The sequence below is a fragment of the Rattus rattus genome, chromosome 1, assembly GCF_011064425.1.
Source record: "Rattus rattus isolate New Zealand chromosome 1, Rrattus_CSIRO_v1, whole genome shotgun sequence".
Taxonomy (NCBI): Eukaryota; Metazoa; Chordata; class Mammalia; order Rodentia; family Muridae; genus Rattus; species Rattus rattus.
The window spans coordinates 206442913-206467373 of NC_046154.1; the positions used below are offsets into that span (position 1 = coordinate 206442913).

At 43.7% G+C, this 24461-nt stretch overlaps 1 protein-coding gene and 1 pseudogene across 1 annotated transcript in view; one reads left to right on the forward strand and one right to left on the reverse strand.

Moving 5' to 3' along the window:
* Ptdss1 (phosphatidylserine synthase 1) overlaps positions 1 to 24461 on the forward strand; it is a 64718-nt gene that overhangs the window by 18782 nt on the left and 21475 nt on the right. The window contains exons 3-9 of the mRNA XM_032914215.1: positions 820 to 864; positions 3611 to 3735; positions 6045 to 6203; positions 9463 to 9614; positions 13780 to 13921; positions 15771 to 15883; positions 17882 to 17947. Coding sequence (XP_032770106.1) covers positions 820 to 864; positions 3611 to 3735; positions 6045 to 6203; positions 9463 to 9614; positions 13780 to 13921; positions 15771 to 15883; positions 17882 to 17947 — 802 coding nt within the window. The remainder of the gene's footprint in view (positions 1 to 819; positions 865 to 3610; positions 3736 to 6044; positions 6204 to 9462; positions 9615 to 13779; positions 13922 to 15770; positions 15884 to 17881; positions 17948 to 24461) is intronic.
* LOC116890629 lies at positions 22437 to 22539 on the reverse strand (annotated as a pseudogene).

Consider the following 24461-nt stretch of genomic DNA (forward strand, 5'->3'; position numbering starts at 1 on the left):
CATCTCCTTCAGTGTTTCCTTCAGCCCAGTGTTTCCTTCCAGGGTGCCATGTTGGAATGTTGCCAAAATCTACTTACAAGTCTTTCTAGAATAGTAGAAGAGTCATTGGGAGACCAGATAAGGAAAGGATGTGATGTCTACTTTACATTGCCTTCCCTTTCCCCCTTGCCTAGTCTCCATTTGATTCTTTTAACAAGAAGGGGACCTTCCAGTGGTCTCTGTCAGCTTCCGTGGGCCCTGGGTATATTATATAACAAAGACCTTCCCTCAGACTCTGTTACCCCTCATGATTGTGCATCTTAGTGACAATAGGCCTGCTTGAGAAGCTTCATCCCTATACTATTAGCTGACTGTAAGCAAATTATTTCACCTTTCTGGGCCAGTTTCTTCGTCTGTGCTCCCCAAACATGCTCACAGAACTCACCAGGCATGACTGTTTTGAGCATTGGAAATAAAACCAAGCAAAACAGGGTCTACACTGAACCCTACTGGAACCATCGTGTCATGACCCTCCGTTCCCGAGTGCGGGAACCTCTGAGCACTGCTGCCCCCATTGACTGGAGTGGGAGAAGCACAGATGATCTCTGCATCTTCCCCTGTTTAGTCACCAGTTCCCAAGGTCAAGTCCAGCAGCTAAAGGCAAAGTCCAGATGATGGCAGGTGGCAAGAAAGCCCTGGTTGGCATCTCCCTCTTCGCATGTGGGGTTCATAGTTCTTCAGTCCTCCAGGGTTAAGAAGGATGTTTCAGAAGTTATGGGGAAAGAAAAGAGAAAGTAAACACAATCCAGTTTATTCTAACTTCATGTCTTCTCTTCGCAGGCCCTTTTACTCGGCCCCATCCAGCCTTATGGCGAATGGTTTTCGGTGAGTCCCATTAGTAGATAAAACTATTTTCTAATTAAAAAGACCCTTTTCTCTGTGTGTCACAATAGTGGTTTTACACCATGCCTTAAAAAACAAACAAGCCATTTTTAGTGTGCCTAATACAAAAATGTGAAATTATTTGATCAAAAAAATAAATGGTTGGTGATAGCATAAACTCTCATGCACAGGCTCCTTCTCTGTCCCACAGGCCTGCTTCTGATGATTTGATTCTGATTGTGCACAGAGCTTAGCTTCAGCACCGCCATTGTTTTCTGTCTTGTTTCCCTTTCCTGGAGCTCGTGCTCAAGTGCATGATAACAGCACATTTGTCTGTGGAAGCCCAGCCATGCAGTTTCTAGGAACTTGGAAAAGAGAGATCTCTTCTGACAGACAGAGCCTCATTTGATCTGAAGTTTGTCATTAACCTTATAAATATTGAGTCTTATTTTTTTTTTTTTATTCTGTCATCCAGAAAGTCAAATTGCCTGAATGGGTGTAAAATACATTTTTAATTACTTTGATTTTTTACTTTATCCTGCCTAAGTAAGACGAAATAAAGTATCATAGGTTAGGACAGTGTAAACATACTTGACATTTTAAGACATCTTGCTCTCAGGTTGCCCGTCTATTGCCTCCTTTATTTTCTAAGGTAACTCTTCATTTTTGTATGTTTGTTTGCTTCATTGTCTTTGAGACAGAGCTCTGTATCCCCAGTTGTCCTGGACCTCACTGTGTAGGTCAAGCTGGCTTTAACCCTAGAGAGATCTCCCTGAGTTCTGGGACAAAGTTGAGTGCCACCACACCCTGCAACTGTTCACGTTTGATATTTACTTAGAAGTTTTCATCAGCCGTTTACTAGAATGTGACAGGTTTGAAGACCCGAGGTTATCTGGGGTTATGTGACAAATACAGCTCTGTCCCTGTGACTCCCTCTTCCACCCAAGAACAGAGGGCAGCCATAATAAGCAAACTACTAAAGAATTTAATAGAAAAAAAATTATAAGCTATTAAAAAGCATTAGCTAATTAAAATTGGGTGAGGTGACAGCCACTTGACTGCTTCCACTGGAGTAGTGAGGAGAGGCCTGATGGAGTGACATTCAGTGTAAAGTTTAGATGCAACTAAATGTCTGTGCACAGTCAGGGGCAGGGCCTTCAGCTAAAGAGAATGGCTGCTAAGTGGCCAGTCTCATGGCTGGAAAGTACTGGGGGAAGAGCAGTGAGCAAAAGAGCAGAGAGCAAGGATGCGCAGAAGTATTCAGACTTGTGGACAGGGTAAGGAGTGTGGGTGCAAAGGACATTGGGAGCTCTCCTAGAAGGGTGACGTGATTGTATTTACTATTTGAAAAAGATCTCCCTGGTGCTACAGAAGTAACTCAGTTGTTACTGTGCTTGCTTCACAAGCATAAGGAGCTGAGTTCAGTCCCCAGTACCCCAAGCACGCACGACACACACACACACACACACCACACATACACACACACACACACACACACACACACACACACACACACACACACATACACGCACACACACAATACACACACACACACACACACACACACACACACACACACACACACACACACACACACACACACACACACACACACACACACACACACACACACACACACACACACACACACCACACACCGTTTTTGCTGTAGTATTTTATTAGTGCTTGATGTTCAGCCTAAAACTGTAGCCTAAATATTTCCCTGTCATAGATCATTTCTATGGTAAAAAAGAATTATCTCACAAAGATTGTAATTTTAAAAGGTTATAGTGGGAGGGTCATTAAAGATGAAAATTTGTAAAACTGGTACATAAATACAAAACCAAGATAGGTCTTATATGTCAGAAAATGTATGTTCCTTGGCTCTGAGATGTGTGGCTATGTTGGCCCAGCTCTGCAGGGGGCTTCAATGCAGTGCTCTCCCTTGGTGAATGGAGAGGAGCCTGGTGGAATGCCTGGGGCTGAAGCCATGCACATTGTCTTTAGGGAACCTATTGGAGATCAGAGCCAAGCCACATTTGCGATCAGTATGACAGTTCCTGGATGCCCTGCATCTCTGATCTAATTCCAGCCAGCTTAAGAGAAGAAATCACAACCCCACTCTGGGGTTGGGGTGGGGAATTGAATCTTTGGAACTTGATTTTGCCTTGGAGTGTATTCGCGGCTTTACTGTTTTAAATGACATGGTATTGGTGACTTAGGATAGCAGTTATGGTAGCTGTGACAAAAAAGTCATCCCTGCCAGGACTAATTTGAAGGATAAGTCTCGGTGGGAGACAACCCACCTGTTGTCTGCTCATTTAGCTTCATAAAACATTGATTTACTCATCCGATTTCCCCACTGACCCTTGCCTTGCCTCCTGATCCTGCCACTTCAGCGTCCCTTAATCCGTTCCCCCTCTCTACCAGCACCCCAGCCTCATGGTGAGTTAACTCTCTCTTCAGGGACATATTTACATGGCCTTTCTTTACTTCATGTTCTGTCAAGCCTACCCTACACATTCTCTGGCTGCTGGCCCCTTCAAGGCTTAGCTTAAGTATCATTTCCTCAGAGAGGGAGACCCTTCTCAACCTGAATTAAGACTATGATGTATCAGATCCTCTCAACAACAACAAAAAAATACCTGGCTATGATTGTGATAGGCTACATTGTGATATTCATGTGTGGTGTAACTCCAAGCCGCTGAGTCTGATGTGTCCCTTACCCTTGACCTGTTTCGTTTGTCAGGCCTCAGTGTGCTCTACTTCCTCTTCTTGGTATTCCTCCTGTTCCTGAACTTCGAGCAGGTTAAATCCCTGATGTATTGGCTCGACCCCAATCTCCGATACGCCACCAGAGAAGCAGACATCATGGTATGTACTTGTTAATGGTCCTGTTGTTAACTTCGTAGGGGCCTGGGCATAGGAAGCACTGGGTCCTCATTTTTAAGTTGATCCATCTTCTTATTTCCTGGTAGCATAGCTAAAAACTGGATCTCAGGGAGCACCATTATGTGGATTTTCCAAAGTGATGCCATCCAGGAAAGGAAACCTCTCATGAAACGAGGGTGTATGCTAAGAAGAATACGTACACTGCCATCACATGGCCTTTGGCCTGAACTCTGCTCATATCACTTACCTATCATAGGACCTTGGGCAAAGTACTTAATAGCCTGCTCCCTTTTTGATGCTCCTGATAATGCATATGGTGGGTAGGAAGGGCATATTGTGAACTGAACAGAATAATGTCTGTGTATCCCACAAGGCCTGCACAGTGCCTGCCACACACTGCTCTCTTCAGTCACTGCTGTTAACCAGTTGTGTTCAGCACCTCTGCTAGATGTGCCTGTAGCCAGATTTTATAGTCCTCTGTCTGCTTGCTTCAAAGGGGCTAACTATAATGACTTAAGCTGTTTCATTTGTTACATATTTAGAACACACACACACACACATACACACAAACCCTTTTCAGTTTTACCTAAAACAATTTTTATTTTAACTTTCTTTTATTGATAAGACTATTTGAGGAAGAAACAGCATTTTTCTCTTTACATTCGCAGTGATCATTTCTGTGATGAGGTATCTTGGGTTTTGCCCACACCAATCAGTTTTCCAGCTCTCCTGACACGAGCAACACTACCCCCATGCATTGTTAGACTCCAGAGCCAAGAAGGCATTCCGCAGGACTCTCTGTATCTCCATGTGAGTCTCCTGTGTTTCTGAATGGCCACCCTCACATAGGGACATTCTGTAGGAACAGTCCTACAGACTTCAGCCTGTAGGACTCAGGGATGCCTTTTACACCATTCATTTTAGAGGACGTGATATGGGATGCAAATGAGTACCCAGAGAGTAAGTACTTAGCTCAAGGGCAAATGAGTACCCAGAGAGTAAGTATTTAGCTCAAGGGCAAATGAGTACCCAAAGAATAAGTACTTAGCTCAAGGGCAAATGAGTACCCAGAGAATAAGTGCTTAGTTCGAGGGCTGGCAGAGTTCCAAGTGCAGCAGCTTCTTTAGAGGCAGGGGTCCTTTTAGGGATAAGGTATCCCAACATGCTATTGTGTCACTCTCCTCAGAGCTCTCCAAGCCCTATAGTTAAGGGGCTTTCATAGAGGTTTTGTCACAGAATGCAGGGTGGGACTGGAATGTTCTCACTTCTAATGTATCTTTGTCTTTTAGTGCTCGGCTCCCACCCAGGAGCTACCACTTATTGCCTCTTTAAAGTAAGGTTCACCAACCACTGGGATGTCCAAGGCACGAGGAGCTCTCTGTGCAGCAGGTCAAAGATCATTAGTACAAAGGATGCACTTAGTTCCCTCTCTCCTCAGAAAACTCAAAGGGAGCTATGAATTAAAACCAAAGTCAGTAGCTGTTGTTCGTTTGTCCTGTGACATTCTTGTCTAGTGTTCTGAAGGCCTACTGTCCAGTGCAGGTTGAAGGAAAAGCAGGGGGACTAAAAGATCAAGAAGTAATCACCATCACAGAATGGTTAGACCCTTCTGAGATTATACTTCTAAATGCTTAGCTTAGCTTTCCTGGGGGTACACAGTAAAAGCAAAACCAAGAGCTCGGGGATTATTTAGAAACCTGATTAGGGTTTCTCACTCCCAAGGAAAAGAAGGACAAAGGGTAACTTAGTTGTTTGTGAGGATGATGATGCTTATGTTACCATTCAGGTAACAACATCCAGGAGAGCCAGGCGTGTTAGTGCACAGCTTCAGTCAGTCAGGATGCAGAGGCAGGCAATCTCTATGAAGACCAGCTATGAAAATGTTGAAAAGATACAGGCAAGCGACCTCTGAGGAAGATGAAAAGCCTGAACTACTTTAATTAGAAGAGTCCCCACCCAAAACTGTATTAATTATTATCTAAATTCAAAACTAAAAGTTCCCAGGCATTTAAGAATGTTGGTTCTGGACCTGGGCCGTGAAGGCCTTCTTGATCCATAGTTATGGGCTTTGCTGGGCAATCAGTATCAAGTGGGAGCTGACAGGTAAGGCATGGAAAAAAGTATCACCAGGATATGTAGTCACAATATGTATGTAACAGAAGCTACGATTTCTTAAATGATTGTCCAATTCTAATTTCAGCTTTCAATTTATAATATATTTCCAGGTAATTTTGAATTGTATGTTTGTTATGCAAGCAGTTAACACGTTTAAATTTCTTTACATTAACCAGGAGTATGCTGTGAACTGTCATGTGATCACCTGGGAGAGAATCGTTAGTCACTTTGATATATTTGCTTTTGGGCATTTCTGGGGCTGGGCCATGAAGGCCTTGTTGATCCGTAGTTATGGGCTCTGCTGGACAATCAGTATCACCTGGGAGCTGACAGAGGTAAGACATGGACAAGGGGAATCACCAGGACTCCAAAATCACAGTGGCAGTGTGTGTGAAGGAGGCTACGACTTCTTAGATGATAGCTCATCTTCCAGCCCCTGGGGAACAATATTGGACTTATGCAATCCCTTGACAATACTGTGTGCTTTTTATGTAAAAAGCCAAAATGAAACAAAATTTTCTGTGTCCTTAAGAATTTGTGATCCTCCAGTGGAAGGGAAGCCCTTGGTCCTGCCAAGACTGAACACCCCCCCCCTGGTGAACGTGATTGTTGGGGGAAGGGTGCTAATTGGGGGAAGATGGGAAGGGTGCTAATTGGGGGAAGATAGGGAGGGGGGGTTAGGGGATGTTGGCCCGAAACCGGGAAGGGAATAACAATCGAAATGTAAATAAGAAATACTCAAGTTAATAAAGATAAAAAAAAAATTTGTGCTCCTTTATGGTAAGTCATAAAGAAAAACAAATGAAGTAAACGAATGAAGTTGGAGTCCAAAGTAAGAAAATCAATGTAAGGAGGAAATCTGTGTAGAAGTAGGTGATTCACTTTGCCCACGCACCAACTTCTCTTTTATATCTGTGGGACTGGGTTACAAGAGCATCCGCAGGTGCTCTCTCTCTGAGGGGGCCTTCCCTATGACCTGTTATCAAAAGGCAGTGCCCATTAATTAATGAGAGGTACACGCCCAGGGAAGCTATCACCAAACTGAAAGTTGGAGAATTATTTCGTTAGTTCAACATTTATTAATCATACCCAGGACACGGAATTTGACAGTGTGCTCAGTGTATTTCTCAAATGCCAGCTATTGCTGACCTGAATGTACAGAAGCATACCAATTAGGTGAGCTTCTGTCAGTCAGTGTGTTCCTAGTTTGGGAGGCCACAGTCTGCAATCAAGCTATGGGCAGGGGTGCTTCCTTCTGACAGTGCTGTGGACACCCAACCCGGGTCTCCCTCTTAAGAGCCTTGATAGTCTTTAGCATTCCTTGACTTAAAGATGCATCACCCTGATCTCTAACTTTATCATCAGGTGGCTTTCTCCCTGTGTGTATGAGTTTCCATGGACGTGAATGAACCATAAGTGCGTCAGGCCTTGCTTGGTTTCAGTGTGATCTTCGCTTAAGTTGCTACTTCTGCAGTGACTGTAGCTCCAAATAAGTTTGCCCTCTGAGGAACTGGAGGCCAAGACATGGGGATTCTTAGAGGATGAGGCTCAGCTCACACATAGCACATCTCAGCCCTTTATATCCCATTAAGAATTCTCCCGATCATCTGCATCTATTCCCATTGTGCAGAGGAAGGAAACTGAGTTCAGGCTGACAGTGTAGAAGAGTCACACCTCCATCCCAGATGTGAGACCCACCTTCCTGCCATTATATCACATTCTACTTGGGTAAGCATCTTTCTTGCCCAGTTCTGTGACTTTGTAAAGCAGCTAGCCTTTCCCAGACTCCTTTGCTTTCCCTTACCTGGCAATGTTATCTTCTGACCTTCTTTGCTGCTCCCCAGGATCCTCTGGTCCCTAAGTCTTTCATTCCTCTGTTCCCACTCGTGTCTAATCTGTGTTTTGTCTGGAGTGTTTTTCTTCATACTGTTGTGAAAACGACCCTTTCCAGTACTCCGTCATAGCAAGACCTCTTCCTACGCACTCTTCAGCGGTCCACTGCTCTGTACAGTCAGCTCATGAACCCAGGAGGAACGACTCCTGCATCCCAGTCCTGCCTCACCTCGCCCATCTCAGGCTGATGGGCCACTTGTCTTCATGTTTGTGTTTTTGAACACCTTCTCTATCAGAGCCTGGGCCCAGCCCTTGCCTCTTTCTTGCTCCTCACCTTCTAGACTATTGTCTCCCTGGCTGTATTCTTTCCTATCTCTCCACTACCCATGTTCCTTGTCCAAACTCAGAAAGAGCACCTCTTTCTGCCGTAAGAGCATGTGACCCATGTCTGCATGTCCAGATCCAAGTACTGTACCTTACATCTCACAAGTGTCCCACAGTTCTATAATGAGTGAGAGAATGAAGGGGTTCTGGCTCTCAGAGTCCATCTCTTGGGGTTCTATCTTGCCCCACAATTTGTAACCTTTCAGGAAACACCTAGGCTGAAGGGCATCTTTCATGTCCACTTCTGCCTATAGTTTTGCTGCTGTCGTTTCTTTTCCTTCTAGTTTTAGGACTGGTGTTCCAGCTCTGTCTGGTAGCTTACAACCTGGAAAAGCATTCAGAGGTAACGCCAGCCCTAACATAGCAGCCCCAGACTCAGCATGCAGTAACTGTCCTTTGGCTTCTCAGTTTCAGGCACACTGAGAAGAAATGTTTGACTGACAGAGTTCCTTACTACTAGTGCTGACATTGCTGTCTTTGTAATTTCACCTTAGACGGAACCTTCTTTCAGCAGATGTGGTGCTTCAGACATACCTGACACAGCCTTGGTTTTGTACAAAACAGTTTCCAAGAGACCTTGTCTCACTCTTGATCTTACCACAGCCCTCTTTGGAATGGTCTCTTTTTCCATCTCTTGAACCCTGTATTTTCTGTTTATATTTCCACTCCAACCTGGTTTCCTTCCAGACACCTTCCCAGTTGCCTTCAGTCAGAGTGAGTCCGCCCCATCCCCACAGCCTATTGATGTCTCCACCACAGCACCTGCTCTGGCCGGTTTATAAGGTTCAACCTCCGGATACTTAGCTGGTTTTCCTGTTGACTCGCCACCATGTATACCACGATGCGTATTGAAAGATGGCATCACTGGCCACCAGCTGTGGGAGATATCCTTTGAGCCTCCAGTTTCCTTCACGGCCATCAACAGCCAACCTTTCTGTTTTTTTTACAGTTACTCATGTTTGGCCACCATACTGGCCTGTTCCCAAATACCCAGCTTGCTTTCTCAGGCTTCTCACTTGAGGAGTTTGCTACACTTTGTTGTCAGCTTTGAAACTTTCTCTTTATTCTCCTTGAAGATACTTCTGTGTGCCATTAGCCATTGTGACTCATGTAGCTGCCACTGTTCCTTAAAATTCATTTTTTTTTCTTTTTTGTCTTTTAAAGAGAACTATTTTGGTAAATAGTGTTTGAAAAAAGAAAAACCCAAAAAACCCTTCAATATAAAAGGCAAGAGCCTGATTCAGACTTTGTTATTGTTTTTTAATACATTGGGAAAAAGGAAACTCATTTTCTGAAACATTATTAAAAATGAAATGTATATGCATGGTGTGCCCCATTTCTACTGTTTGCCCAACTGTCATCTCTTATGTTCCTCAGCTTTTCTTCATGCATCTTCTGCCCAACTTTGCTGAGTGCTGGTGGGACCAGGTCATTCTGGACATCCTGTTGTGTAATGGTGGTGGAATCTGGCTGGGCATGGTCGTTTGCCGGTTTTTGGAGATGAGGACTTACCACTGGGCAAGCTTCAAGTGAGTCCTCTTCTTTGGAACCTTGGTCACATCACAGTGTTGTGTCTCGTTTGTGATTTACTATGAATGGGATTTAGTACACTCTCATAATGACAGATGAATACACTTTGGCAAGTGAAGCACTTATAATTGAAGCAATTATAAATCCAATTTCAAACATCCATCTAGAAAATGCTGCTGAGATAGTTATTAACATGTCATCTCAGCACTTGGAAGGCTGAGGCAGGAGGATTGTGCAAGTTCAAGGCCAGTTTGGGCAGCTTGGCGTTATATAGTGAGACTCTGTCTTAAAACACACACACACACACACACACACACACACACACACACACACACACACACACACACACAACACACACCAAATAACTAAAAAGATTAGTAAATATTGAATCATACACCCTTTTGTCGTTTTCACCCTTGTTTATTTAAAGGCTCTAAGCATGCTCTTGGTTCAAAATAATTCTCACAGCTACTCCTTTTCATTCATTCACTTCCTTAGCATGAGTCTACACGCTCATGTCTGGATTAAGTGGTCTGTCCCTGGGGATAGCTTCTCCAACTTTTATCAGACCATTGTTTGAATGAGCTCTTGAAAACATAAGGTTTATCACATCACATTCTGTGCTAGAGTTCTGTTGCTGTGAAGAAACACTATGACCCCTGCAACTCTTAGAAGAAAAACCATCTAACTGGGACTGCCTTACAGGTTCAGAGGTTTAGTCCATTATCAGCATGGCAGCACCCAGGGATGCATGGACTAGAGAAGGAGTTGATAGAGAATCGTACGTCTGAGTCTGCAGGAGGCAGGGAGAGAGTGATAATTAGTTTCTTAGACCTTAAAGCCCATCCTCATTACATACTCTCTCCATAAATGCCACACCTACCGCAACAAGGCTCCTAAGAGTGCTACTCTCTATGAGCCTATGGGGCCATTTTCATTCAAATACCATACACCTCTGTTTTGGCTTCTCCAGTCTTAAGTATGAAGTGTCTGTCTATGGCCTTGGAGGGAAGACCCTTTGCCATGTTATGCTGGACACCCAAAGCCCCACGGCTATCCACAAGCTCCTTCTGTACCAGGGACTTAGTCTGCATCCTGGAAACTGGGCTGTTCTACTCTCCTTTGCTGACCATGATTGCTTGTCAATATCAGGAAGCTTATTCCACCTCTGGCTTGAGTGTCACATCTCTCTCTGTGCTTGTAAGAGAGCATTTGTGTCATCACCATTGCTGTGTTTTGCTTAGTTCAACTTGCTGTTCAGCTTGTGGCAAGAGCCATGTGTGCCATGGGTGAGGAGAAGAGCCAAGGTGTGGTAATGGAAGTGGATGCTTTCATTGCATTAGGAAATTTATATCATGAGATATGAGCATTTCCACAAATCAGCTAATGTTCTTCCAAAAGATGATTTTAAAGGGCTTTTCCATATATATCTCAACTTACAGACAAACCATAAAATAGGAACTCGCTCCCTGTCTGTTTCTCCATAGTGCTGGGCTGGAGGGATAGAAGCTTAGCCTGGGCAGGTGAATACCATGCAGGGTCTTGGTCAGGTTTTTGATCAATAAATACACCCAGGAATAGCTTCAGAGAACTTGTTCAGTTTAATGGAGGTGAGGGTGGGTATTTATGGCCCTGGGGAGGTGACCAAGGTCTCTGGGGCAAGGTTTATGTGGTTGTCTACAATTGGCCAGGACAGGGATATTAGAAGACACAACATTCAGAGCTGAGGGTTGGGCCTGGGAGCTGGGGAGGGTGACTTTCTAAGGCCAAATAACAAGTGAAATCTGATAACCGTCAAGGTAGTAAATTCTCACTAGGGTTGATGGTGGGAGAGCCGGCTTTCTGGCACCAGGTTGGGAGCAGGGAAGATAGCCAACCTTTCTGCCTTCGTGTCTTTGAGGTTTCCAGGACTGAAGCTGTCTCAACCCTTTCTCCATGTCTCTGGGCCGTTATGGTCCCACAGTAACTGATTCATGGTCATTCAGGTGTTTCCAGGGTTTTACTGTTAACAAATGCCACAGTGAAAATCATGACATATCTGTGTTAATAGGTTCCTCTCTAGTCCTCTCTCTCTTTTTAATTGGCAAGCTTCTTGTAATTAGAGTCTACTGATTTACATACAGTCTCACCTGTCTTGCATGTGTAGGTGTAGTATTTCCCTGTTTCCTTGAATCTAATTTTAAACCTTTCAGATTCATCCCACATTAAATTGAAAGGATTTCTACCTAATTCTTCTGGACTTTCTCTTTTCACTGCCTGTTATAGTTCAAGAGTACTTGGATATTGGCACAAATAGAACTTTAGTTTTCCATTTTTGACGTACTCTGCCCTCACAGTGGCTGGGCTGAGCCCAGTGCCTGCATGTGCTGAGCAAGCTCTGGACCACGACGTTGTGCTCAGCCCCGTCTCTCCTCCAGCCATCGTACGTTGCAGTGACCACCTTCAGCTCACCCTGTATCCATACAGACTTCGGATCAAGCTTTCAGAAGCTGGAATTGCAGGCCCACTCACTTCTTTGACTGTGTGTTTCTCCCTAGAATAATACGTTTGATCTATCTCAGAGTTGTTTATTATTTGTTTGAGGTTTTTTTTTTTTTTTCATTTTGGTTGTTGGTTTTTTAGATGAAATCTTACTAATAGAGCTCTGGCTGACCTTGAACTTTATCTTCCCCATTTAGCCTCTTGAATGCTGGGATTATAAGCCTACGTATACCCACGTTCAGCCTAGGATGTAGTACAGAGTGAGATTTTATACCTTTTGCCATTAATTACTACCTTTGGCTTACTAATAATCCTTTCTTTGCCTGTTGACTCGAGGCCTTTGTAATTATTTAAAGGCAGTCTGCTACGTGATATTATCTGGGCTAGACAGTGCTTAAGAAGTGGAGCAAAGTGCCTCTTTGGAGCCTTGCATCGGTTCTCAGGTAGACAATGCTGCTCTCCTTGGGATGGCAGTAGTAAGACCAAGGTTTGGTAACTTGCCTAAGGCCACGCAGTCACTGAGCAGTGGGTTGTGAATTTATACCAGGCTGACTCAGAAACAGACACAATGCTGCATTCATCCTCTCAAGTTCAATGGAATCATTTTGTCAAGGTGCCAGGTCCACTACTAAACTCTCAGTATTTCTAAACCCATATTAAATATATAATTGGATATAGACTATTTTAAACTAAGCTAGCCTCTTTACTACATTAAATATTATGCTACTGGATTGCGATGTGTTTCTGTTTCTGTTTTGTCATGTTTGGCATTTTGAAAATACAGGTCCTTTGCCATACTTGTCAATCTGGGCATCTCTCATTGCTGTTGTGACTCCAGCCTTGTTAAGATGTGTTCCCAGCACATTCTTATGCTGAGATGACATGGAAGGCTGGTACATAAGAGACCCAACCTGCTCTCCTCACGTCTTCTCTCCCTCTGGGAGAAAAGATCTGAAATGTTATTTATGTCCTGGACACTAAGCATACAGTCTAAACACAAGAGTCCTCAGGGTAACCCTCTGTTGAATTAGATTCCCCACCAGGTATTTAAATGGCCTGGATTTCAGCTTGACTGCCTTAGTTGAAATGCTGGCGTTATACCCAGTTCCTGTGTTGACAAAGCTGGTCTATACCACCTAATCTTTGAGCCTAATTATTCTCACCTGTAAGATATATTTTTTTCCTGTCATGAGACATTTGAATGAGTGGTTCCCAGGATTAAACTCATGAAAAGTGAAGTCGCTTTCACCCCAAACTCTAGGGAAATATAGGGGTAAATAAATGGTAATGGTGAACTCAGGGAAATGAATCATGGACCCTACACCACTCCGTTAGGAGGCACAGTGGACAGGAATAGAATCCTTACTCCACCTTCATTCTTTCTGGGCGCTTTTACGTTATGTCATCAATGTCTGTTAACTTCTTTTGATACCATTTCAAAACTGAGCTCTCTCTTAGCTAAGCCACATCAAGATTCCTGATCTTATTGGCATCACTGTGCCCTGCCGATCCTCCCTGACACCTCCACCCCACAATCCAGTCTGCATCTTGGACCTGTGCTCGAGACCCCTCTAATAGAAAGGACCTTCTCTGCTCTAAGCACTTGCTAGAATGTCATCAGTGCGGTTTTCCTTTTCCACTCTTTCTTAAACCTCAATTTTCATGGTCTTCATTCTCTTCTAGGGACATCCATACTACCACAGGGAAGATCAAGCGTGCTGTGCTACAGTTCACCCCTGCCAGCTGGACTTACGTCAGGTGGTTTGACCCCAAGTCTTCCTTTCAGAGAGTGGCTGGTATATACCTTTTCATGATCATCTGGCAGGTAATCTTATAAGTACCCTTCTAAGCAGAAAAAAATAGAACATAAATCTTCTCGAAGTCTAGAATTAATGGTACATTGCATTTCAGCTGGACACGTTGCAAGAGATTTTTGTAGCTAGCATATAAGGCTATTAAAAGCTAGCTTAGTCTGTCCAAGGAGCTGCTTCAAGATGGAGAAATGTAAATTGAGCCTCTCAATTACAAATTAGAAACTGATATCCTAGAAATGGTCATATTTAGCACCCAATGAGTTAGGTATTAACACTATTCTAAAGAATATTTTCAAAACCAAAGAAACTATGGGATGGCTTTTTCTTATTTTTCAATTTAATTTTAGTTTTTGCATTGCTGGGTATAGAATCCATGGTGCCTAAGAAATGTCCTGTAACCCATCCTCAACAGATACTAAAGGGCAGTTTATAAAAATGACATGCCGAAATGGGTTGTTGAGCTCTGTCTTTTCCTTATTAGAAGGAAGCACAGCTGGTTTTTCTAGGTCCTTGGACCTGTCATACAAGCACCCTATCACTGAATCTTTTCTTCTATTCCTAACTCTTTGGTGAACAAAATTGTACCTTAGTTTTTCCTTATTTGTAAAATGTCCACAGCTGTGTTGTGGGAATGGAAGCATTGGTTAGTCTGGATCTGGGAGAAAACTTGGGAGAGATGCAGAAATTCCAGGTGGAAGAAATCTTAGTCACTAGAGAAGAACTCTCTCTTTTTTCCTCTGTCCTCCTCATCCCTAGGGGTTTTTCCAGCTTCTGGAGACTCACCATGAGAAGCTAGATTTTGGCTAAAGGCACCTTAGGAATCATCAAGCATAAAACGTTGGGACCCTCACACATGTACTGGCTTGCATACACGCACACACCACACATAATAAGTCTATAAATAAGTGGGAATGTTGGAAATTAAAATACAATGGGAAAGATCAGAAGATAACACTTTAAAGCAGAAAAAATCTTGTTCACCCACGGAAAGCAGTTCCTTTCTTGATAGATGGAGAGGCGTAAGTAAATAAGTCATTACTATGGTTTAGTGATGTCACTAGGCCTCTATGTCTGTAATATTGATCTGAAGATTCAGCCAACTGTAAATAAAGGTATTTTCTGAAGTCTGTGCAAACTGGGATGGTGTTGCACACTTATCACCCCAGCCCTTGGGAGAGTGAGACAAGGGAATTAGTGCAAGTTCAGTACCAGCCTCGGCTATGTGGGCCCAGGTCAGCCAGTACTGCCTAGCAAGACCCTGTCCTGGAACACGACTAACAAAAGTTGCATCTGCCCAGAACACATACAATATGCCTCTGTCGTCATAGTTCAGATGGACTTCAAGCTTCGTGGGTCAGTGCTGAGTTATTTAGAGTTAGACTTTGTTTAGACTTGGCCTGATTTCCATAAGGCTATGTACAGAAGCTAGCTTACTCTGCCCAAGGAGCTGCTTCACTGGAGAAATTTTAAAATACCAGCTTCTGAATTACATGAGATCTCCGATTTGCATGTTCTGTCCCAGAAGATCACACAGAGGAGCCAAATGACAGAGATGCAAAGTAGAAAACATTTTAATTAGTTGCTGACCAGAGGTCATGCCCTCCCTTCCCACCACTGCAGTCGTACATGAACATGCACATACACATATACATGCACACACACCCTGGCCTCCTCCCAGTTGGTCAGTGGTTAGTAATGGCTGTTACTACATTTAAGTTTCGATTTTTGGGAAAGCTCAGGTATTTTCTGAAAATGCTTCAGATATACTGGTTGTTTTTAGCTCTAAAGTGCCTGTTTGAGGATTGGTGTGCTCATGATGTAGTCCTGACCATCAGGATGACTGATCTCTCTTCTCTTCAGCTGACTGAGTTGAATACCTTCTTCTTGAAGCACATCTTTGTGTTCCAAGCCAGCCATCCCTTAAGCTGGTGCAGAATTCTCTTCATCGGCTGCATTACGGCTCCCACAGTGAGGTAATTCTGTCCAGTCCCACTGCCATTTGCCGCTTACCTCATGTTTTCTTTCCTAGCATAAAGTCTGTCACATTATCTAGAAGATTTTCTGTGAAATGAATTAAATAAATTTTCATCCAGAATATGAAAAAATATTTTTATTTGAGACCTCAGTACAACAGTGAGAGGTTTTAAATGAAAGAGACTATTTAGTGGCAATCTGTCTCTGCTGGTGTTCTCACATCCCGTTAAAGAGTAGTAAAGGTGACACTAAGGTTTCCTAAAATGAGAATATTGGTAAGTAGGAAAGTTTGTGAAGAATTGAAGTCATGAGCAGCAGACATTAATTTTAGAATGGAACTTAGTTGAGATTCAGTTAAGCTGATTCCTTTTTAAGAACCCTGTAGTCCTCCAGGAAAGCCATGATGAGCTTAGCTGTCCTTTCGAATACTTTTCTGTATTCATGTAGAGCTGGGGGAAGGGCCTCATTCACTGCCCTTCAGTAACACCCATGAGGGGCAGCTTAAAGCAGAACTTTTCCTCTTGTGTTGGTTTCCTATTTTAAAGTGGCATTTCCACTGTATAGCTCATAAAGAGTCCAGTACCCTCATCAGAGACCTGCTGCAGAAACAGGTAGAAACTGAGCAGAGTTGCTACCTTTTAAAAATATAGAGAATTATTTCGCTTACCTCCCCACCTTTTTTTTTTTTTTTTAATTTTCCCGTGCACAGTGTGCCACAGTACTCTGGTGGAGGTCAGAGGACAAGTTTCAGGAGCTATTCTTTCCTTTCACCATATAGATCTCAGGATCACACTCTAGAGTGTTAGCCTTGGCAGAAAGTGCCTTCACCTGTTGAGCCGTCTCGCTAGCCACAGCATCGTCTTAAATATCCATTGGAACCACACAAGTGGAGGCACTGCCTTGCTCAGAGACTATCTCAACCATTGCTTCTAATCGTCATTCATTGTTTCAATAGCCCAACACCAACAAACAAAATTAGAAAATCTTCTCTACATTAGTTGATCTAGTAAAGGGAAATAAGGTAATAAAAATGTGGGTGAGAGAAAACCTGTGTTCAGATGTTTTCATTGGGGACTTGGAAGTAATGAGGTCATAGTTCATGGATGGTCGTTGCATAGTATCATAGTCCCGCAGAGTTCAGTGGAAAGTCTTAGGTGGATATATTATATTACTTTGCCATAGAATCTCTCAAATCCTCAGGAGAAACTGTAATTCTCCCAGAATGGTGAGCTTCTGGTTCACTTGCCTTCTGTAGGCATGGGCAGAGCTTAGGAGTATTTGTGGGACTAAAAGCCACACGGTCTTATTGCCACCCACTCCAGTCACATGGAAACACACCAGATTTCTAAGTGTTAATTCAAAGGCAATACAAAACATTATTCTAGTACTTTGATATAACTTATGTATTGGTCACTTTATTAAAACGATTTTCATCTGTTTTTATCTTCGTGTGACAGCTGGAAATATTTGAATGGCACGTATAGTCCAGAGTGCTGCTCAAAGCACTTGAACACTCTTTGCTAATCTTGTCAGCAAAACTCAGAGTCCTGGTGTGCAGCTGTAGTGAAATGCAGCTAGGGCTCTTCGAGTTTCTGCAAGGCAAAGGTGGCTACATTTTTATCTGGTTACAATAAACACCTGTAAATCTGAATGCCATAAAGAGACAGTCGAAGAAGCCTGTAGTTAACCCTGCAGTCCACAGAGAGGCTGGATCAGACTCAGGCTGCCTTGCGCAGGACTGTGGAAGTGGTGCTAGACCAAAGCTGCCTGTGCCAACAGCACGATCCTGTAAGCTGAGCTGCCTGCACCCCTACCTGCCCAAATTCAGAATCTCTTACAGGAATGTCTGAATGGCCCTAGCTGTCTGTTCCCTTGCGAGGAATTAGACCAGGCTGCTGGAGTATGGCAAGCAAGGCCGGCCGAGCACGTCTTCTGTTCCTCTGTCAGCGTGATGCCATTGTGTAGCGCTCTCATGGATTCTAATTCTGCTCTTTCAGACAGTACTACGCCTACCTCACGGACACACAGTGCAAGCGTGTAGGGACACAGTGCTGGGTATTTGGGTGAGTATCTGTGATTGTAGGGGTTTCGAAGCCATTTGGGCCCCTAAATTTCTTTGAATAGTTCTTGTTAAGAGTCTTCCAATGTAATTCCCCATGAAGGAAGCTGATCAAGGTAAGAAACTATTTCTGGCAGAACTCAGAGACCTTGGTTTACAAAATAAATTAGATGCAGTATGAATCTGTTGAATTTCTCTGAACACATTTGAGTTTGGGATATCCTTCTGCCCTGGACCTTAAAGGCCCCATAAAACAGCTTACTGCATAGTCAATATAATTTTATTGCTCTAAAAATTAACACAGCCACATGGTTACAAATTGTGGGTACAAGTGCTATTTCCTAATATACTGTTTACTGTTTCACATTCCTAGTTCCCCCTCCAAGCTCCCTCATGTATGAGTCTCTTTTTTGGGTGTCAGGTAGGTCATTCTGCCGCTTACACCCCAACTATCATTTTATTTCACATCCAGAGTTCAAGAGGGGTCTGGGTAAACCTGTGTAGGAAGACAAGTCCCTGAAAGGTCAAGATGTAATCAAAGTTTTCTTTTCTTTCTTTTTTTTGTTTTTTAAGATTTATTTATTTATTTTATATATGTGAATACACTGTAGCTGTCTTCAGACACACCAGAAGAGGACCTCAGATCTCATTACAGATGGTTGTGAGCCACCATGTGGTTGCTGGGATTTGAACTCAGGACCTCTGGAAGAGTAGTCAATGCTCTTAACCACTGAGCCATCTCGCCAGCCCCTTAAGCTAGGTTCTAATTTGAGTGTACAGAATGACTACAGGCAGAGTTAGAAATCACACACATTGGTAAAACTTCTAAGCAGAATACAAAAGAAACTGTGGTGTGAAGATTCAGAGGTGAACCGCTGTGACCCTGTCTTCCCTCTAGCACTCTCCTGTGGGCCTGTGTATAAACATGTACCTGTCAGGAAGGTACACAGAGCTTCTCTATGGTTTTAAACAAAGGAATGATGGCAAGCTTTATTTAGCAAGATGTGGAGAAAGAGGAATGTCTACATTCCATACACACTGACATGTAATCTTTTGGAAGGTAGGAAAGGCAGAACAAAGGTCAAACAGGGCCACCCACATCAGAGTTTCCTCTCCACCATTTCACACAGTTTTCTCCTGTTTGTTTGTTTTTGTTTTATGTAAACTAACCCTGAAAATCCTTCTGAGTTACTGAATTAACTAACTACAGACTTGCTGTGTCATCCCTGTCAGTTGGAACACAGGTCTAAGTTTTGTTATGTTTTTCACATGTATGTAGTGTACACATGCAGGTGGGGGCCCAAGGTTGAGCGGTGTCTTCCTCAGTCCCTTCCTACTTTATTCATGGAGGCATCTGTCAGGTGACTCCAGAGCTCACTAACTGAGGCAGACTGACTGATAGCTTTCATCTGGGTTCCCCTCCGCTGCCTTCTGAAGGCTGGGATTGTATAGGGAAGCCACCCTGTGCTGGGCACTTACGATCTGGAGAACCTGAACTCCTGTCCTCAGGCTTTCGCTGCAAGCACTGTACCCTCTGAGCCATCTCCCCATGCCTGGATCTGAGGTTTTTCAGAAAACTTTCTCAAAATTTTGTTGACATTCTTCCCAGTTCATAGCCTCAGACTGTCTCAGGAACAGGTGCAGTCATAAAACGGGAGGAAAAGGTAACTACTGATAGTATGTGTGGGGTCTCTTCCTGACTGCTGCCCTGATTAGTGGTTGCCATTACTGACTGTTCATATTGTGCTTAGCCATTTGCTGAGCCTTTCCTCCAAGGCCCACTGTTCCTTTGTCACAGCCCTTGGTACCCTTTATACTCTTCACACCATCATCTGCCACTTCACACCGTCATCTGCCACTTCACACCATCATCTGCCTCTTCACACCATCTCTGCCTCTTCACACCATCATCACCCATCATCTGCCTCATCACACCATCATCTGCCTCTTCACACCATCATCTGCCTCTTCACACCATCATCTGCCACTTCACACCATCATCTGCCTCATCACACCATCATCTGCCTCTTCACACCATCATCTGCCACTTCACACCATCATCTGCCACTTCACACCGTCATCTGCCACTTCCCACCGTCATCCCCCTTCACACCATCCCTTTCTCCTCACCCCATCATCTGCCTCTTCACCCCATCCTCTGCCTCTTCACACCATCATCTGCCACTGCCACTTCACACCATCATCTGTCTCATCACACCATCGTCTTCCTCTTCACACCATCATCTGCCTCTTCACACCATCATCTGCCTCTTCACACCATCATCTGCCTCTTCACACCATCATCTGCCACTTCACACCATCATCTGCCACTTCACACCATCATCTGCCTCTTCACACCATCACCCGCCACTTCATCACCTGCCACTTTACACCGCCATCTGCCACACCATCATCTGCCTCTTCACACCATCATCTGCCCTTTCACACCATCATCTGCCACTTTCACACCATCATCTGCCCCATCATCACCATCATCTGCCCTTCACACCATCATCTGCCTCTTCACACCATCATCTGCCTCTTCACACCATCATCTGCTACTTCACACCATCATCTGCCACTTCACACCATCATCTGCCTCTTCACACCATCTCTGCCACTTCACACCGTCATCTGCCTCTTCACACCATCATCTGCCACTTCACACCATCATCTGCCTCTTCACACCATCATCTGCCACTTCACACCATCTCCACTTTACACCGTCATCTGCACTTTACACCATCATCTGCTTCTTCACACCATCTCTGCCACTTTACACCATCATCTGCCTCTTCACACCATCATCTGCCACTTCACACCATCTCTGCCACTTCACACCATCTCTGCCACTTCACACCATCTCTGCCACTTCACACCATCATCCTCTTACTGTTGACTCAGTTTCTAGCTTGCCATTCCTCACACCTCAGCATAAGAAAACTTCTCTCACATCACAAGAACTCTAGTGTTCGCTTTTAAGTGATTTTAGTAGCTGATTTTCTTTCCTCAGATTACATCTTGCCTCAAACTCTAAAGGTATATATCCTGATGCAAGCCCAGGACCTCCTGTCCCCTTCCCCTTGGGGTTCCTGAGCTCAGGAAGTCCTAGAGCACAATCATAGCTTTCTCTCTCAGGTCAGTGAAACTCTTACTTCCTCCAAAAAAGGTCTTGATTCTTTCCAGCCAGAACTAGAAGCCCACCGTGATGGTTTGTATATGCTTGGCCTAGGGAGTGGCACTATTTGGAGGTGTGGCCTTGTTGGAATAGCTATGTCACTGTGGGTGTGGGCTTAAGACCCTCACGCTAGCTTCCTAGAAGTGAGTCTTCCACTAGCAGCCTTCAGATGAAGATGTAGAACTCTGAGCTCTGCCTGCACCATGCCTGCCTAGATGTTGCCATGCTCCCACCTTGGTGTTCCCATCTTGATGATTATGGACTGAACCTCCGAATCTGTAAGCCAGCCCCAATTAAATGTTGTCCTTTATAAGAGTTGCCTTGGTCATAGCGTCTGTTCACAGCAGTAAAACCCTAATTAGAACACCCACTCCCAAACCCTAGGATCACTGTCTGGCTTCCTGAGTAACCGTGACAAGTTAAATTAAAAAATGCTCACCAAGTTTCCAGTCTTGAGATTGTACTCTGAAGATCAGTTCCTATAGGAATCATCTAGAGATGCAGGAACAGGTTTGTTTCCTGCTGATTAATGAATTAAAAGTCAAGAAAAGTTCAAAAGGACAATTTTATTAGATTTAAGACAGAAGGAGCTGAAGGGATTTGCGACACCATAGGAAGAACAACAACATCAACCAACCAAACCCCACCAGAGCTCCCAGGGACTAAATCACCAACCAAAGAGTACACATGGAGGGACCCATGGCTCCAGCTGCATATGTAGCAGAGGATGGCATTGTCCAGCATCAATAGGAGGAAAAGCTCTTGGTCCTGTGAAGGTTTGTTTCCCCAGAGTAGGGCATTGAGTGGGAGCATCCTCATAGAAGCAGGGGGAGGGGCTGTGGGAGAGGGGGGAAAGGAGATAACATTTGAAATATAAATACATAAAATATCCAAGAAAAAAAGAGAAGACCCATGTGGCCAGGCCAGCTGTAACTCCTAGCAGCCTCCCAGAGGAGGAGAATGCTGTGCAGGTTAAGCCAGATGGGAGGAAAACCACATGGCAGACGATAGGGTTTAGAAACAGTATGAGGAAGTCTTTGGAAATTGTTTTCCAGAAAACAAACAAATAAACAAAAACCCCAAAACCTATTAGGTTCTAGCTAGAATCTCAGAGAGACCGGAAAATTACATGGTAAGGTCAACAGACCCAACAGAATTTTACAGTGGCTGGTAGAGTCTGCTAGGAATAGATTCTGGGAAAGAAAAGCCATTATTTTATTAAAGGGATTATTCTGTCTCTTTAGCACAGCTAATAGTAGTTTCACCTTCCTAAGGTGTGGTCCCTTGCCCAGGTGATTGACTGGAATAAAACTGTTTTGGGTGATTTGGAATGTTATGTCTCAAGCCAGGCCAGAGCTTTTTTAAACTGATAAGAACAGATACTACACTTGATCTTAGCCAAAAGGACGAGAAGCAATAGGCCAGAGCTTTTTTAATTTTAATTTTAATTTTCATTTTCCTCTTAGTCAGAAGAAAGGTTCCTTAATGAACCTTTAATGATACAGGTGGCCCACATGGTCGTGGTGTTGATGTGGTATCCTTATAATCTAGAGTAGGTTCTGATGACAAGATACAAGCTCCGTACATGCTGCCTAGGTTGGGCTTGTACACTTAGCCTCCGTTCTGGTAATAACCCCACACACCATCTGCTCCATTAGTTGAGGAATTCCACACCCCTGCCCCTGCATTAACATGGATTTTCTACTCAGTGGACCTAGCTACAGAATGGAAGACCTGTGACTAAGGCAGCAGATCTGGACTAAGGAAGCAGATCAGACTAAGAAAGCTAGGTAGGATCTCCAGTATCTGCCCTTAGGCAGAGGCCTCAGGCAATTCCAATGTTTATTTGCCTTTTATCTTTGCTACATCAAGATCAGGGTGGCTGCAGGCATCAAAGGTTCAGAAGGGGTGCACTGGCTGAGATCTGTCAGACTGTCTTGTCTGGCTACCTTCTTCAGTCTGGAGATACTGACATTTGAACTGAATAAAAAGAAATGTCCACCCCAGGGCATCTAGAGATAGACGGGAAGGTAGGGGGTTAACAGGCTTTCTCTGTGGCAAGCCTTTGGATTTAGCCCAAACTAGTGTCATTTGAGTAGCTAACCTTTCAGAAGGTTGTTGCATAGGAATCTGCCCCGGGGGTTGAAGACTGGCTGATTGAATGAGTTCCTGTGATTAGAGCATTCTCACTACTTCCCACCATTTCCTCTGGTAGTCAGGTCCAGACTGTAGTGGTAGGCATCCTGTGTCTACTCTCTTGTTCTTACTACAGTTTGGTTCAGTCTCCAGAATGATCTTATTAATAAGTACAACTTATGCTAAACCTTCCCTCACACTGACTGCCAAGCCCTAAGGTAGTCTTCAACTATTATCAGTTCTTTTTGTTCCTTTCACTTCTTGTCTGTGCCTTGCCCATACCAGGCCTCCTTTTCCTGTCCCACACCCAGAGAACCCCACAGCTGATCCTGTCTGTATTTGCTCTGTTAATCCCACCTGACAAGAATAAAGCCACTGCCATAATTTTGAGCCAAATTTGAAGGAAACCTGATTTTTATTAGGGTGCATTCAAGAGCTGACCAGAGGTTGCCTCCTAAGTCTGGTTAAAGGGAACAGCCCCAAGTCCATTTCTTGGGCTCCTTTTAAGAATTAAAGTCACAAGTGGTTGCTACAAAGGATGCTTACAGAAGAGAAACGATGGCGCAATAAGAAGTACTGAGCACCACACGGTTGACTTGTGATCAGAGAAAGTGATTGGAGAGGTTTAGGGAAGGTCAGGGTGTTCTCATCACATTGGAAGGCACAGGGATCAATTATGTAACTAGTAGAAATAATATGAGAAGACCAGTGAAAGGAGAGAGCCATCTTAGGTATATTGACCTGTCAAAATTTGTTTGATTTTATTTCTTCTTGATCAGTAATTTAGTTGTTAATAGTAGGAGAGAAATTAGAGATATTAGAACAGCACATTTCAGTAAATTGCAGACAGCCAAGATTATGTTTAAGTAACAGGTAATTTATAGTAACTCTTACTTTGTAGAACAGTTATTCTCAGTTCTCCCATTTCTTGATTAATTTCAGTTAATTTTCTTTTTTACTTAGTAGTTTACTTTAGTAGTTTTTGAAATTAGACAAGCTATGTGTAATTAGAAACCTCTTGTTGTAGTCCAACAGCCCTGGGATTGACATCAAAGGCTGAGCTGAGGTAGTAGCCTCTGCAGTGGTATCCAGTAGATATAAGGAATCATTGCGATTCTCAGGCAGAGCTCTTAGAATTCTAACCTAGCCCACGTAAACTCCTGTACCCTGCAGAGAGTGCAGAATAAATTGGGTTTTTTTTGGG